This window comes from Geosmithia morbida, assembly GCF_012550715.1.
Source record: "Geosmithia morbida isolate 1262 chromosome Unknown scaffold_0, whole genome shotgun sequence".
Classification (NCBI taxonomy): domain Eukaryota; kingdom Fungi; phylum Ascomycota; class Sordariomycetes; order Hypocreales; family Bionectriaceae; genus Geosmithia; species Geosmithia morbida.
The window spans coordinates 2,071,821-2,087,582 of record NW_023336187.1 but is presented as its reverse complement, the minus strand read 5'-3'; the positions used below and the strand labels follow the sequence as shown (position 1 = coordinate 2,087,582).

General features: G+C 52.6%; 5 protein-coding genes across 5 annotated transcripts; 2 read left to right on the top strand and 3 right to left on the bottom strand.

Moving 5' to 3' along the window:
* Nucleotides 1–313: 313 nt before the first annotated feature.
* GMORB2_0626 (Rho GDP-dissociation inhibitor) lies at nt 314–1,290 on the top strand (the record flags this gene model as incomplete). The annotated part of the gene is made up of 3 exons (XM_035462611.1): nt 314–413; nt 654–952; nt 1,168–1,290. The coding sequence occupies 3 exons, from the start codon at nt 314–316 to the stop codon at nt 1,288–1,290; spliced, it is 522 nt and encodes a 173-aa protein (XP_035325541.1).
* A 647-nt stretch (nt 1,291–1,937) lies between these two features.
* On the bottom strand, nt 1,938–3,191 carry GMORB2_0625 (uncharacterized protein; the record flags this gene model as incomplete). The annotated part of the gene is made up of 2 exons (XM_035462610.1): nt 1,938–2,788; nt 2,894–3,191. The coding sequence occupies 2 exons, from the start codon at nt 3,189–3,191 to the stop codon at nt 1,938–1,940; spliced, it is 1,149 nt and encodes a 382-aa protein (XP_035325540.1).
* Nucleotides 3,192–4,301: 1,110 nt separating this feature from the next.
* On the bottom strand, nt 4,302–4,888 carry GMORB2_0624 (Lipopolysaccharide kinase (Kdo/WaaP) family; the record flags this gene model as incomplete). Its single annotated transcript, XM_035462609.1, has 2 exons — nt 4,302–4,386; nt 4,482–4,888. The coding sequence occupies 2 exons, from the start codon at nt 4,886–4,888 to the stop codon at nt 4,302–4,304; spliced, it is 492 nt and encodes a 163-aa protein (XP_035325539.1).
* A 3,643-nt stretch (nt 4,889–8,531) lies between these two features.
* Nucleotides 8,532–10,832, top strand: GMORB2_0623 (Zinc knuckle; the record flags this gene model as incomplete). The annotated part of the gene is made up of 5 exons (XM_035462608.1): nt 8,532–8,647; nt 8,728–8,917; nt 9,704–10,112; nt 10,608–10,616; nt 10,783–10,832. 5 exons carry the CDS (start codon nt 8,532–8,534, stop codon nt 10,830–10,832), a joined length of 774 nt encoding a protein of 257 aa, XP_035325538.1.
* A 710-nt stretch (nt 10,833–11,542) lies between these two features.
* On the bottom strand, nt 11,543–13,686 carry GMORB2_0622 (Pfam:DUF3468; the record flags this gene model as incomplete). Its single annotated transcript, XM_035462607.1, has 3 exons — nt 11,543–12,248; nt 12,332–12,836; nt 13,152–13,686. The coding sequence occupies 3 exons, from the start codon at nt 13,684–13,686 to the stop codon at nt 11,543–11,545; spliced, it is 1,746 nt and encodes a 581-aa protein (XP_035325537.1).
* Nucleotides 13,687–15,762: the final 2,076 nt, after the last annotated feature.

Below are 15,762 nucleotides of genomic sequence, written 5' to 3'. Positions count from 1 at the left end.
CCTTTCCCTCTCGCTTCCCCTTGATACAATCCAATCAAATTCCATGAATCGACCAAGTTAGACGTTCTTCCAACCCCACCAACACAGGAACACAAGGAGGACCAGAACTCTGCCCCTCTGTAAACATCGCCGCTACTTCGGAGTACATCTAAGAGCTATCTCCCTTGATTTTTTTTAATCCCCTACCTCCTCCTGTCCTCTTCTCTCTCTCTATCCATCTTGGCAATTCCATCTTCTCCCCTTCTCTCCCACTTCTCTCTTCTTTCTCTCTAATAGCACCTCTGCTCTATAATACCCGACATCATCATCCAAAATGTCTGCCCCCAACCACGAAGATGATATTATGCCTGAGGAGACGCAGGGCTACAAGCTCTCCCAGCCCAAGCAGAGTCTGGCCGAATACCAACAGATGGGTGAGTGGTGTTTAGGGAGCGGCCACGCTTCCGATGCCCTATAACAAACAATTCTTGACATCTCGGGGGGGATGATGATAATGCCACTGTTCTGGTGATGGTCCACGTCTCCTTCTTACYTYTCTCTCTCCCTCCCYCCCTCAGCTACCCCGCGATGAACCTGTCCCCTCCCCCGCCCCCTTTTATCCATCCATCACCAGTCGCAACACTGAATGACTGACTGATTGGTAAACACAACAGACGCCAACGATGAATCTCTCCAGCGTTACAAAGAGTCCCTAGGCCTGGGATCAGGCAAGGACATGTCCGACCCCAACGACCCCCGCGTCTGCATCATCGAGTCCCTGACTATGGAGTCGCCCGGCCGCGACCCCGTCACCATCGACCTCTCCGAGAAAGGCAGCGAGAACACCCTCAAGGACAAGCCCTTCAAGATCAAGGAGGGTGCCAACTTCACCATGAGCGCCAAGTTCCGCGTCCAGCACGAGATCCTCAGCGGCCTCCACTACGTCCAGGTCGTCAAGCGGAAGGGCATCAAGGTCTCCAAGGACTCCGAGATGATCGGCAGCTACGCTCCCAACACGGACAAGCAGCCCAACTACGTCAAGAAGTGTATGTTTCTCTACACGCACACACACACGCACACACGCACACTGTGTCTCCCTCCCTTCTCCCTCTCCTCTGCCCTCCTCTCCAACTGCGTACCCTCTACTTTTATTGAACACACCCCTCTAACATCTCCCAAGTCCAAGAGGAAGAAGCCCCTAGCGGTATGCTCGCTCGTGGCCACTACAACGCCGTCTCCAGCTTCGTCGACGACGACAAGAAGACTCACCTGCTCTTTGAGTGGAGCTTCGACATCGCCAAGGACTGGTAGATCATCGCCCATCATCTACCTCACACCGCGCGCCCGTCAAACAAACAATACCCAGTCCCCACCCCCCAATCGAGATGCGGATGAACCACTCCTTATCATGAGACAACGACTACAAATCTTTACCCCTCAGTTATTATAACCTGAAAAATAAGCGAAAACTTTTAAACAAGCGAACAAAAAAAAATCAACCTAGCCAGCAAAATCATACATGTGTATTCTTGGAAAAAGAAGAAGAAAGAGGGAGGAAGGGACACTCGTTTGGCTTGAGATTATATGTCATAGTCATACCACTCCCTCTTCCTCTCCGAGTATGTGGATTTCGACATGTGAAAGTAAATGAATATATATGTGTATATACATATATATATATATATATATATATATTCCCCATGCCTTTTTGCCTTTTGCCTTGTGTGTGTGTGTGTGTGTGTGTGTGTGTGTGTGTGTGTGTGCTGTTGTTGTTGTTATTGTTGTTGTTGTTGTTGTTGTTGCTGCTGCTGCTAAGCAAACTCATCTCTCGTCGTTCTGATATGACGTACTCTTGACATAGAGGGCAGTGCGTTGACCTATGCATGCCCCGATATATAATCCCCAAGTTCCCTAGACGTGACGAGTGAAGACTCCCATTGAGGGCAGTTGTTGGCCCCCTACAGAAAGTAGTTCGGCAGCGCGCCATCTGCCACTCTCTCTCCACCCTGCTGTATATCCTTGTGGACGTCATTCTCGGGCGCCGCAGCGAAGACGTTGAAGAAGCGCTCCCCGTTGACGCCAACCTCCAGCACGCTGGCCATGTTTCCGCAGCGGTAGCAGTAGTTTGGTGCGCTCCAGACCGTGCTCAGCCTGTCGTCGTATAGGACCTGGAAGCCCTCCTGGCAGAGCTGGTGGGCGCGCAGGATGTGGCCCATGCCGTTGACGGCCAGGAACTTCTTGACCACCTGGGCACCAAAGGTATAGCCCGCACCCCTTGGGCTGAGGGAGAACTCGTCCCGCTCCGGGTCCGGGTCCGACCACACCAGGTCGGCCATGGGGCCTTCGTGGGGGATCTCGCGGAATCGGTCGATGATTTTGATCTGATCGATCGAGTGGATAGAGGGGGACAGGCCTGTTTCGCATCCCGAACAATTAGCAAGAATAGAGATAGAGGAAGAAAGAGGGAGGGAGGGAGAGAGAGAAGGAGATGGAGGAAGAGAGAGAGAGAGAGAGGAGATAAGATAGAGAGGAAGAGGGGTAGCATGGTACGCACCCCCGTGGACGCAAAAGATCTGATTATCGATGACCACGCTGAGCGTCAAAAAGTCAAACATGTCGGTAAAGTAGTGCCACACGTTGGCGTTGCCGTACTTTCTCGAACACTCGGTGTAGAAGCCGTACGACTGCGTGACGCCTCGGGACTCATGGTTGCCGCGGATCAGGTGCACGCGATTCGGGTACCGAAGCTTCAGGCAGACGAGGAGTGATATGGTCTCGACACTAAACATGCCACGATCGACATAGTCGCCTGTATCGAGAGGTCAGCCGCACGCGCGCGGGGAGAAGAAGATGGTTGCGTTTATAGAGGGAAGGGTGGGGAAAGAAGAAGGAATAGAAGAAGAGGGACCGGTACCTAGAAACAGATAATTCGTATCAGGACAGTAACCCCCGATCCTGAAGATCTCAATCAGATCGAAAAACTGCCCGTGAATGTCCCCGACAACAGTAATCGGCGCAGCCACGTGCACAACGTTGCTCTCCCGCATCAGCAGCTCCTTCGTCTTGGCGCATATCGCTTCAATGACGGATTCAGCAAGGAGCTCCTTTTTGTATAGGCGTGCGATGCACTCGTCCAGGTCGACCGAAGCTGTCTCGTGTGCGCGCGCGTCAGCAGGTATCCCCCAAACACGCGCATCGTCATCACTATCCATCTATAGGCCCTTACACGGAAGACTGGGCATGATTGCTTGTGATCCTCGACCAGAGGAGAAGAGAAGGAAAGACAGCGAGGGGATAGTAAGAAAGAAAGAGGTAGCAGAGAAAAAGAAAAGTCAAAAGGCAAACAGAGCCGCAGAATTGCTACCTGCGTGCCAGACGAGACGACACTGTCATCAAGACCGGCCCGGAAGCTTCAGCAGTAATGTGGAATCGGTCATGCAGCAGCAGGTATCTGGCTGGGGTGGAGGCGACGGCGGCAAGCCACCAACATGATCGACCGGGAAGAATCCCCCCTCCCCGTATCTCGTTTATTCGTTTGCCGTGTCGAGGGGTTCGTCGTCGTCGTCGTCTTCTTCCTCACATGGGGTGCGCCTCTGGCGGGGGAGAAGCTTCTCCGTTGGGCGGGCACGTGTGGTGGATGGAGGGGCGGTTTGTTCGTGGTGCTTTGGCCGTTTCTGCTCCATGGTTAAGTGTGTGTGACGCTGTCCAAGGGTCTGTTTTTGGACGCCAGAAGCGCTAGCAGGTTCCAGCCCCCCCCCCCCCCAAAAAAAAAGAGCCCCAAGAGCAGGTACTAGGTTACCAAGTGTGATATATATCTTTGTCATCAGGTAGTTCAGGGGTATCATGATCGCACGTGATCTGTGGGGCCTCTTATACTCTCACATAGCCTTTCTTTTCCGTGCTTCGCCAAGGAGGAAAGGATCGAATGTAAGCGTCAATCTCTGTAGAGCGATCTGCTCTATCTGCCTGCAGGAGGTCTTGCAACCTGACGTTGGTGCTACAGATAGTTCCGCGTTCCCACGATACCAAGAAATTATGGTTGAACCGTGTGCTAACTGCCTGCCTACCTGTACCTGTATGTAGTATTGATAGACCACGCAGGCCTTGCTCGGGTATAGTCCGGTAACAATATTTTGTCGTTTGCTAGGCTGTGAGCTTCTTACTCGTACAGGTAGATGGTTTAGAATTGCCTAACGTGGTAGATCGAGGAGCTCTAGCCAATTCTCTGTCATCGTTCGTAAAACGTACTGTTATAATATAATATGATAATTCCAATCCCGATCTTCTACCTGCCTATAGCAACGCCGCGGCACATTGGATTACTATTCTACGGCGTCGAAGCCTCCACCGCCGCCGGTCTCTTCAGACAGTTTGTCTCTGAGACTCGCCATCCCACTCTCCAGCGACCTAACATCCGTGGTCACCATAGATTTCTCGAAATCGATCAGCACAGCGTTGCGGCTAGAGTCGATGATGAAATTGTGCCGATTAGGATCCCACACTTCTCCGACTGGCTGTCGCCTGCCAGAATGTCCGGCCCTGTTGCTGTACACTCCTGGGCCAGCAAAGTCAGCTGCCGAGTTCTCTCGAGGTCCAGAAAGCTGATCTTCTTCTGATGCCAAACCGTCTCCACGCCAGGGAGGTCTATCTTCTGTAGGGCTGCCTCAAGTTTGCCAGTCGCCGCATTGCGAGAGATGTATGCAGGATTCCAGTGGTTCTCGCCGTACGGCAGTGCGGGCAGGATATCCTGGAAGTTCAGCGGCATATCAATGAGTGAGTGGGCATCGAGGGCGCGGGCTTGAACGGTGACATATCTGACGCTGTGACCAGTCAAGATGCGGAAGTAGCAGTCATCTCTTCCTGCCGTAGAGAATTCCATGGAGATGATACGAGGAGCAGCCATGGCCATAATGAGGCTTTAGTAGAGAAAATGTCTTTCATTCGGGAATGCAGAGAGTTTTGAAGGCAGAGGCTGCAAGCTCAAAAGAAAAACTCCTCTCGCTAGGCCACGTCGCAAGCTGATGCGCTCGAGTTCTCTTGGGAGGCTGGACGTTTTCTTCTGCCGTACCTGCGATACTACTCCGCTATAACACTCCGTATTACTCCGTGTTACTCCGTATTACCGTACTCATGCCACGTCACTTTATCTAATGCGGCCGATCTGGACGATGCTGATGGCTGGAAGCTTGGGCTGCAGCCGAGCGTAAGCACGCGTGAAGCCATCCTTGTCAGGCGTGTGATCGAACTGGATCCACAGGTACAACCCGGCGATGGCACAAGAAGGCCTCATGGCTCCCTGTGAAATTTCTATAAAGAAAGAGACCTCCAGATCGCAAACGCTGACTCGGCAACCGTTTCATTGCCCTCTTCTACCTTATTCCCTTTTCACGGAACAGAGCTACGGCGACCTCCAGCCTATATCGACGAAACGACGCCGAACGATGTATTAGGCCGGCTACCTCCCAGCATCGGGGCGCCTGAGCACAGCTGGTTGCAAGACATCATTGACTAGTATCACAGTTACTGGTTTGTTGAGGGTTGTACTACCTACCAGGGTGTTGCCGTTGAATGCATCTTTGCACTAACTCTGTAACTGAAGGACTTCGAGCCACCATGTGTACCTGGCTTACGATTAAGTACACATGTGAATATGCGAAGCAGTTGGAGTTTGTGCAATGCCAGACTGCTATTACTTCGGGCCTTAATATTAAGTGCAGGCCTATCAAGAAAGAGTTGTCCAAGTTGTCCACCAATCATTATCCTGGCCATCTAGTCTACCCAACCGCTGAGAAGAAATACTTTTCGGATCCCGAGACGGTTCCTTGAGACGGTTCCCGAGCCGGTTCCCGAGCCGGAATAACTTATTCGAATATGCCTCTTCTGCTCCGTTCAGGACATGATGCTTATACAATCAGAAATGACGATGGCTATGAATGACTGGTTTTATACATTATCCATATACGGACCTTGATCAGAATACAGTCTTGATTATACATCGCTACATACACTAACGCAGTCATGTTGTGGGATCATCTCGGTAGCCCATCACCATCTAGTGAACTGATATAACCACGGCGGCGAGTTGCACACGCCTCGTTCCGCCTTCGCTTTGGTCCCGTAGATTCTGCGCTTCCGCACAGGAGGAAGAATGGGACAGGTAACCAGATCTTGAAAACACGCAATACAGCCTCCTATCTTCCTGCCGAAGAGTCCATGTTGAGACTAGTGACCATGCAGTGCCTCAAGTCGTGCCGTCCCCGAGCCGAGATTTCTCAGAAACGCCATGCTTGATGATTGTCAGCGTCGGTCAATGGTGTTGGTGGTCGAAGGAACGCTGAAGGAAGAATTGAGGGAAAGGGTCTAGCTCTCCTCACGCTCGCACCTGCCTCATAGTCACCTTCCAGAACCTTCTGACGGGAGATATACTACATAATGTGGTGCCTAAGGCTCACTTTCTCATCACCGAACTTCATCAGAACCTCGGGTCCCGGCTCATGCATGCCCATGGCACCGGCGACAGGGTATGCATTATTCCCCACCCCGGGCGTCACATCGGGACGGGCTTCGTCGCCCATCTCTGTCGACTTGCGATTGCAATACTGCCCATCCTTTCCGAACGTGAAGTATTGGGATGTATTTGAGCAGTAGGTCATTTCTGCGGCGTTACGTTCACCATCCGATCTCCTTCATCGGCATTCGATGCCAGGTCCAGGAGAGGTACGAGGAATTTCTTTAGGATTGCGAATTCTGCTCGACGAACTCGCCCCACTACTGACCTCTGTGCTACCATGGCATCCAGTTTTGACTCTGCCGTCTCGCCTCATGTGTCGTCCACGATGAGTTCAGGCAGTAATACTGCCTAAACGATGCAGAGCAAGATAGCAGCCGAGAAGGCGCACTCGAGATCGGCTAGTACAAATGATTCTGGTCGATGTATTGGCCGCGAATTGCGAGTACAGCAAGGGACCAATGCAGAGGAATGGGAGGAGAAGCCTCTCGTCCAGGCAAGGGCGTGATAGTCTCCATCGGGTCCTCATTCCATCAGAACGGCGACGGGGATCACGAAGATATGGGACCAGCGTTCACTATATACCGAACAGGGGTACGGAGGTGATGTCAAAAGGTCTTAGTTCCCTTCTATCTCCTGCGCTGGTATGCGCGCAGGTGAGTGTATATATACTCCTTCTTCACTTCTTTCCATAGCTCCTTCCTTCCGCAACAATAACCACGCCAACATGGATATATATACGAGCACAACCCCAATCTAGGTTTGTCATCTCATCCTACAGATGGTTGTCCAGAAAATGGGTTGAACTCGGGCAACTACACCGCCCCAGGAATGTTGGCCGCCAATCGCTGCGGGAACTGGCCATGATTAACAACATCTCTCCCGCACGTCCCCCGCACGTTCATGAATCCCGGATTACCGGATATGATTCCTAGATGGGAACGGAGGGAGGGGTGAGATTACCAGCCGCGTGTATGTAAGATAACATGGCTTATCCCCCTGAGTCGTAGTAGCACTGTATGATTCAGGTTTAGGGTCTGGGTTTAGGGTACCGCGATGGCCACCACGGCAAATACGCTGCGTCAAGCCAAGGATGGATGATTGGGAAGTAAAGAACAAGAACCGTCGAAATGGACGTCATGTGACAGATTATCGAATACCCCTACTGCATTCGTTGATACGGTACAGGCCATGGGAATGGAAATCATATGATGGTAGTAATGCTGGCATCCGATGAGGCGAGGAGATGATACCAATAGAGGCAAGCTATTAGGCGAAGAAGAGCAAGGCTGGAAGAGAGCAGCGGCAATAGAGACGGGAACCAGCTGGGGAACCAACTAGACAAACTCCACTCATGGGGGGGCACCAGCCACTCAGAATGCGTCGCTGTTAAGAATATCTGGTCCGTGCACGATCTCATCACGTGAACGCTCAGGCTACGAGTGACACTGCCATCTCCTTCCAACAAGCAACGACAAGCTGAGGCGTGAAGCTGCCAAGCATCTTCTCTCGTTCGAAACTCATTACCATCTGGTCATGTATGGACTTGGGATCTGAAACCTTATACCGACAACTTCCATCCATGTGTTCATGAGGTTTCCACCACGTGCCCACTGGAGGATCGGCGCAGGGGCAGCTGCTGCCAGGGCTGTTACGCGGGAAGGCTGCCATTTGAGCCCAGAGTGAGCGATACTCTCTCCTCACCTCAGTCTCAACGTGGCGGCCGCGTCAGGAACGCTTTTGTGACAGTCACTGAATCTAACCAGGTTGCAGAGTTTTGTGCTGTACCTGAGTACTAGTAGTACTTTTGAGCAGATCACCTTTGAGAACTTCCTCCCCGACCCCTCGCGTAAGTGAGGCTGACCGGAGACTACAAGGCTGCAGCTTTCACACCCAGATTTAATTAAATACGCATCTCAGCCCCTTTTTGCACACAGCATTCTTCCATTAATACATTTCAGACAAGGAATAATCCCCCGGAAAAAAAAAAATCAATCGCCAACTTCGTGATTGTCCACCCAAACACACTCGGCCGGGTCTCCAGATGGCAGGCTCCGCTGCTGGTCAGCCAAATCGGCCTGACGAGCCTCAGTGCTACAACTGCGGCGCCTTGGGGCACTGGGCTATCGCCTGCCCTGAGCCAACGAGGGCCACACCAGCGTAAGTTGGCAGCAAGAAACGGCCGCAACGTCTTTCTTTCCCATAACCAACACGCTGCTGACTGACATCCGTGTGAACAGCGGCTTTGAGACGTGGAGAAATACGTCATCTCACGCTGGTCATCAAGGCCACCATGCCAAGGATCATCGAGGTCATAAGAAGTCCAAGGGTCCCGTCATTACCAGATATGCCCCTCCGGCCCCGGAGTCGGCATACTCACCGCAGCCTGCTTACTATCACGGCCCAAGTCCTTACCCACCGCCACCGCCTGTGCCTTCACGTCAACCGCCTGGCATACATCATTCGCCTCCCGCTCACTACCCTCCGCCTCCTGCCTCGGCTCCACCGTATTCGCCGCAGTTTGCTCACCCGACGCCCATCCATTCTCCTCACGACCCTTTAGCAGCAGGATATGCACCCCCGTCGTACGCACCAACTCCGCCCTCTGGTCTTCCGTCTAGGCCAGAATACGGGCCACTGCCACCGCCGCCGCCAGGCACAGGATACCCGTACCAGCCTGCCTATACTCCGTACGGCCACCCCCCGACGCAGGCGCCGTTTCGAGGACTTCCCCCGGGTCCACCAGTCTTCTCTTCGATGGCAAATGGTCCGCCTCCGAGACCTCCGTCCGGATCTCCACCGCATCCCAAAATGCCCGGGAATCATCCCCCCCCTCATGCCCAGCCACAGAAGAACAAGCAGTCACCGGGTCAGAACCATAAGAAGTCCCGCCGCCCAGACGCTTCATCGCCGAAACGGCCTGCCCCTAGTCTGGGGCCTGGGCCTACTGATAGAATTGCTCATGGCCTCCCTCCAAAACCACCGCCACCGAATCGAGACGTGCAGCATGGCTATCATAATTCGCAGCACGATCATTGGAACAAGAGGAAGCAGGAAGACCAAAAGGAAAACAGAGATCATGGGCACAGAGAACGGCTGGGTAAGAGGCGATTGTCGAACCAGAATAGCCAACAGCAGCAGCGGCAGCAGCAGCATGGCCGTCGGCCAAGCCAGCATGTCAGCCGCGAGGCGTCGCATAACTCGTCACCCCGACAGGGTGTTCAGAAGGACGCGAAAAGACCGGAGTCAAGGGCAGCTAGCGAGATTGGAGGTGCAGTCTCAGCAGCTTCCCCAGACCGACGATCGCAGCTGGGGGCTGCGGGGATTGAACCGGTGCCAACCCGCGTCCTGGGGAAGACAAATCAGGAATATGGCCAGAAACTGGTCGGGAACCCCGGCCCGAGGCCCCAAAAAAGTGACCTATCGCTTCCGGAAAAGCCGGGCATCAAGCCCACCAAGCACGGCTCTATAGAATCCATACCCAAGGGTACCGCGAAGCCGGATCACAAACGGAATAGCGTCGACCGAGACGGAGCATTCCCCACAGTCCCCCAATCTCCCTCGGCACATCAACGCCGCGACGGTGCAGTCCAACAGCGATCAAACTCGTATTCTGTGGAAGAACGTACGCCGCATCAATCAGACCATCGTGGACATCCAAAACGAAAATGGACAGTGTCACCACCGACGTCTCTCCCACCTCAGCACGAGAAGCACGAGAAGCCGCCGCCGCCGCAGCAGCAGCAGAAAGATGACCAAGAACGTAACCAAGAATCGACTGCCGCACGCGGCAGAGAGACGGCCCGACCCACGACGACGATTCAAGAAACGCCGAGGTCTAGGCACCCGTCAGTGTCGTCCAGCTCATCACGCTCGTCAGGCCTAGATTCGTTGGATAGAGAACTCCTTGGACTTGAGTCCAAGGAGAGTCAGCAAGACGGTGACGACGCCGAGACGTCTGGTGGTACTAAACCAAAGAGGCGGAGAGTCCAAGTTGACTCTGCATATAGGTACCTCCTTCTTTCTCCCTCTCTTCCACTTCCTTTCCCTAGCCTCTTCCCCTTCAACCTCCCTTTTCATCTCCTTTCATCTCTGCTGTTCATAACTGACGTTTTCCTAGTCGACGATGGTGAAACCTTTTTATTCATGCCAAACCGAATTCCTAGACAAAACCCCCGATGATTGGATGCTTTTAAACATTTCCCTCCCTTTCACGTTCTTTTCCTCATTCTCCCTTCTCGCTTCCTTCCTGCATGTCTTCTCTCATATGTTGTTACTAATAGGCATATAAAAAGGAGAGACACACCCCATGTTTACTAGTGCCCGAACCTCATTTTACTATTGATAATCCTTTCTATATTCCCACCATTATTGTTTCTCTTCATCCATCTTTATATGTACATATACCATATATATTCCCCTCCGTCCCTGCCATTTCGATAAACCATCTCTAGGATATAAAAAAACACTTGACGATGCTACGATGGCCATGTTTCTTCATTCCCTTCTTTTTCTTTCTATCGAGTAGCAGCAATCTCGCATTTCATATCTGAGATAGAAAAGGGCATATTTTCTCTTGTTTCTAGCGAGGAATGTCTTGTAGTACTTATTAGTTTTATGCTATCTGTCTACATGAGCCATGCTTGACTCTTACGTTAGCTCGGTATTGATTATAGACCCTTATTTCTAGGCTATATTACAAAGCAACCGGTGCAACACTCCTACTCTCCATATTTGCCATGTTTCGTCAAAGCTACATCTTTGATCCTATCACTCACATAGATTGAGCTTGCACTGTCCACTGTAGCCTCGCCAATCTGGTTCTCTATGGCTAAGGAGGGGAGATGTAACGATATCCAGCCAATTTCCCGACAGGCTTTCTAAAAAAAAATGCTTTTTTAAACCACCCGATTATTCACCAAAAGCAAAACAAAAAGCTAAGCAGAAGCTCTCTTACGGCCCAATTCTCGAGGCCTGTGACGAAACACAGTCTTGGATACCACTGGATGAAAGCACACAAACCAAAAAAGGGAAACGTTGACAGAAGGATACACCTCATACAATCAAATGATCGAACCCCAGCCCTCTTAGATCTCGTAGCCAATTAACCCCATTGTCTCCCCGGCCGCGTGCAGAGTCCTGCATCTGCCACGTGGCTTTGAGCATCTCGATGGCCGTGAAGATGTATCCCCACCGATGGGTCGACCAGATGGACACTAGTTGCTTGAGGGTCCAGGTGCGCTTCTCGACGTCACGACACTCCGCACCGGCGATAAAGGTGGGCCAGGAGGTGGCCTTGAAGTAAGGGTCTGACTCCGAGATCGAGCCCACGTGGGCCAGGATGTCGTCGACCAGGAACTCGACGTCGACAGGGTGCACGGAGCGTACTGTTGGGAGGGCTTGCAAGATGTACAGACAGGCGGCCGAGCGGTGGGCCGAGGCGACGTGCATGCGGCTCTCGATGTCGGCCACGTTTGGCACGGAGTTTTGCAGGTTGGACGCCCAGGCGTTGATGTCAAACTCTAGGGCCTGGTCGATCAGGCTGAGGGCCTCCTCGACGGTGGGTAAAGACCAGTCCGTGTGGCTCGATGTCTCCTGGGAGAGCTGCGAGGCCAGCAGGATAATTTGCAGTATCTCGGGTGGGCACGATAGATAACTGTTGACCTCGACACGTTTCAGGACGGGGAGAAGCTCAAAGGCGTAACGGGCCATGCGGGAAGCCAGCCCGTCCGATGACAAGATCGAGCCAAGAATGTGATATCTGAGAAATCTTGTCAGTCAACATGGTCTTAGGACAAAGATAAAGGGAGGCTAATGAGGAAGGGAGGGGGGAGGGTTAATAACATGAAACAGTCGGCTATGACCATGTCGCGGAGCATCCTGCTCGACGCTGGTGTTGTGGTATCTGAAGTAAGAAGAGCCAAGAGGCTCGCTGCCCCCTTGAGATGTGCTTTCCATCCACTTGTCTGGTGCTGCTCAGTGTCGAGAAGGTCAAACTTGATAAAGAAGTGCATCGCTGCCAAGGCCACCTCACTGCCTGCAGGGTCTAGGGTGTCGAGGACCTCGTTGAGGTGGCCCATGGCTTTCTGCTTAGCTGTGAGGGCATCTATGAGAGCCTGGCGTGAGACGAGGTCATTGGAGCGGAGCTGGAAGAGGAAGCCACCCGGGTCTGTTAGCCCTGAAGGTATGTCGGTGATGGGGCGAAATATGTTGCACCAGTGGAGAGCCGATGTCGCAACAAGGATCTGCAGTAGTAGCGGGTGCTTTTTGGTTAGAGGGAGGAGCTCTCGAAAGGGGTTGCTTCCGGGTTCGTCACGGGCGACAAGATCCTGGCAAACACGATCCGCAACTATGATAGTTGACGCGAGGTCGTATTAGCAATTTGGTCAGAGAAAGGGGGGCCGTTTCTGTAGTCCCTAGGCATGAGATATGAAGAGGGGATCTAGATCCATGCTCGGTGCATATGGCACGAGCAAATGGCATGATGGCATGATGGCATGGTCGTGGTTGTATACTAGAGGACTAAGAGAAACCACGGTTGCGGGGAGATAAGGAAATACAAAGAAGAGGGACACCAGAACAGGCGCTTCCGGCACACACACACACACACACAAAAAAAAAAAAAAGGACTAGCGATAAGAGGGACAAGGGTTTCCAAACTTACAGTATGAGAGATAGTAGCGCGACTTGCGATCCAAGTCTTGAAACAGGGGATCAGTGAGAGCACCAACAGAGGTCGGCTTGTTGATAGGGAGCTTCAAAGACGATGTTTCCTGTCCCGAGTTGGAGGGTCGAAATGCCAGCGTCTTTGCCGTCTGGCCACGCTTCGACACATGGCTGTGTTGATGGCGCTGGGAGGAGTGGCCGGCGACGGAGGGGACCGAAGCCGTCCCCGCGCCCGGTTGCTGATAAGCACCCGGCTTGGCCGGATTGGGCGTCGAAGGAGTGGAAGATGAATTAGAGGGGCTATTGGATGTGCTGGCTGATGTGTTGGCAGTGGAGGCGGTGAGTCTCCTGCCGGATGACGAGGGCTTCAGGTTCCCGTTCTCGTCAATCGCTTGGGTAAAGACAAAGACCTTGCCGTAGCCCAGACACTCCTGACCCGAGACCGCGCATTTGTGGCAGGTTGGCCATGAGCGGTCGCAGCGAAGACGTCGGCGACGGCAGTTGTGGCACGGCTTGCCTCCTGAGGTTTGCATGCGCGCGCGCCCTGCTCTCGGTTGACGGTTTTGCTGCCGTTGAAAGCGGCAGCGGAGACAGCTATTCGTCTGTGATGATGCGGGGGGTGAGCGATTGGTCGTTGGAGCGGCAACGTCGGCGGTTGTTGTTGTTGTGGTGGTGGTGGTGGTGGTGGTAGTAGTAGTGGTGATGAGGGAAGTCTTATAGATGTTAGTCGGCAATGTCTTGGACATCAAGCCCAAACCTAATAACCGTTACATGTAATACCTGTGAGTTTAAGAGGAAGGAGTCGGGGAAGCAGAGATGTAATGTATGCTTAACCTCTTCTCCGGGTGGTTGGTTACGTGTGTTGGCAACAGTGGCGACAGGAACTGGTTATCACCAAGATGGCAGGATGGCCGAGGGCGTCATGATTTTGTGCTACTAGGTCTTCGATAAGCATGAGCTGGGATGGATGGATAGATGGATGGATAGATGGATGGATGGATGGATGGATGGATGGATAGAAGGTAATGTCAGTGAGGTTGAGGAGAAGGATAGGCTACGTTGGTGGGTGCCGCAGTAGTGCTAAGAAGGAGTAATATATTAATAATTGGTGATGTTGGATATAGAGGAGGTAGCAGCTGGTAGTTTGTGGAGACGGGGGATGCAAGGGCCAAGCCAGGCATATATCGGGAAAATAGATAAGCCAGATAGAAGATGCAAGAGAGAGAAACTGGGGTCAATATAAGACGAGGAAAAAGATGATGTTTTTTAGGAAAGTTGGTGATGGCGTTAATGGTGTTATACGCGTGGTGATGAGCACATTCAAAGCAGGTGAGATGATGTCCGGGGAGGGGTTCCATGAGGGGCTGAGGGGTCCGCTCTCAGTGGCACTCAGTTAAGGAAGAAAGAAAAAAAAGTGTAATATGGAGTAATATTACTTACTACATGCAGTATTAGGCGTTACGGAGTAGCCCCAAGGAGCTCCTGCCCATTTTTGGCAGTCTTTACTATTTAGTGTGGTTCTTGGTTACTCCTTCCCTGTGTTTCCCTGGCCTCTGTGGCTCCTGCCTAGACTTTTAGGAAAGTAGGTAGGCAGGCAGGAGGTATTCGTATAGGTAGGGTCCTTCCTGCCCCCCTGACCTGTGAGCTCGTGATTCTAGCTCATTCGGCCTCTATTTCCCAAGGAAGACCACAGGGAGCCTGAGGAAGGCTCCAGGGAGGCTCCAGAACCGGGCCCAGAACTTGGACCCCTCCTCATTCATCTGCTTTATTCTGCATCTTCATCTCTCCTCTCTCCTCCGCCCTGTCCGTTCCCCGTATTCGGAGAATCCAATGGACCAAATGGTCCCAGCGCCCCATACTTGGCCACACATCATTACAACCTACAACGTCACATGGTTGCGTTGTCGTCGTCATATTTTTTTTTCTTTTTTTTTCTTCCAAATTCTCCACCTGTTAAACCTCGTCATCATTTGTTTCTTTTCCCATCTTCTCCGCCAACGGATCCCCCCCTCCTTCCGAGCCGTTCTAGGCACCATCACCGCGCACGACAACCAGGCTGTTCATCATTGTTCATCATATGCACGTGCGCGGGTCGAAAAGAGAAAAGAAGAAGAAAGAGAGAGAGAGAGAGAGAGAGGATACTATCACTAACAAGGGAGAGACGGGTTCGTGGTCCCTCTGTTTTTGCATGAACGAGAAATCTCCTTCATGGGATCGTCCCCAGCACTTCCTCTCGCCCATGCGCCATGCTGCCCAAAGCGGAAACCATGCAACATGCCTTGCAGCCACCAGAGTTACGGGACCTGCAGGGCCGAGTCTCCTGTCCAGACCGGCCACGACCCAAAAGCCTGTCGCTGGCCATGTCACACATCATTTTTCCCAGTAGTGACCTAGTAGTATCGTGTCTGCTGCTGACTTTACCATGATGTCCGCTAAGTGAATCTTGTCGTTTCTGTGCATGAGCTGCTGCTGCTAGCTGCTGCTAGCTGGACGGTTACTCCCTTCCATCCCCTGTCCCGCAGTTTTCGTCAAGCGTTCCTCCGCCTCGTGCTTTCAGAGTCCGCCCTTGGTCCAGCCAAGGCAGTCCTCGTCGCCCAAACGGGTAAACC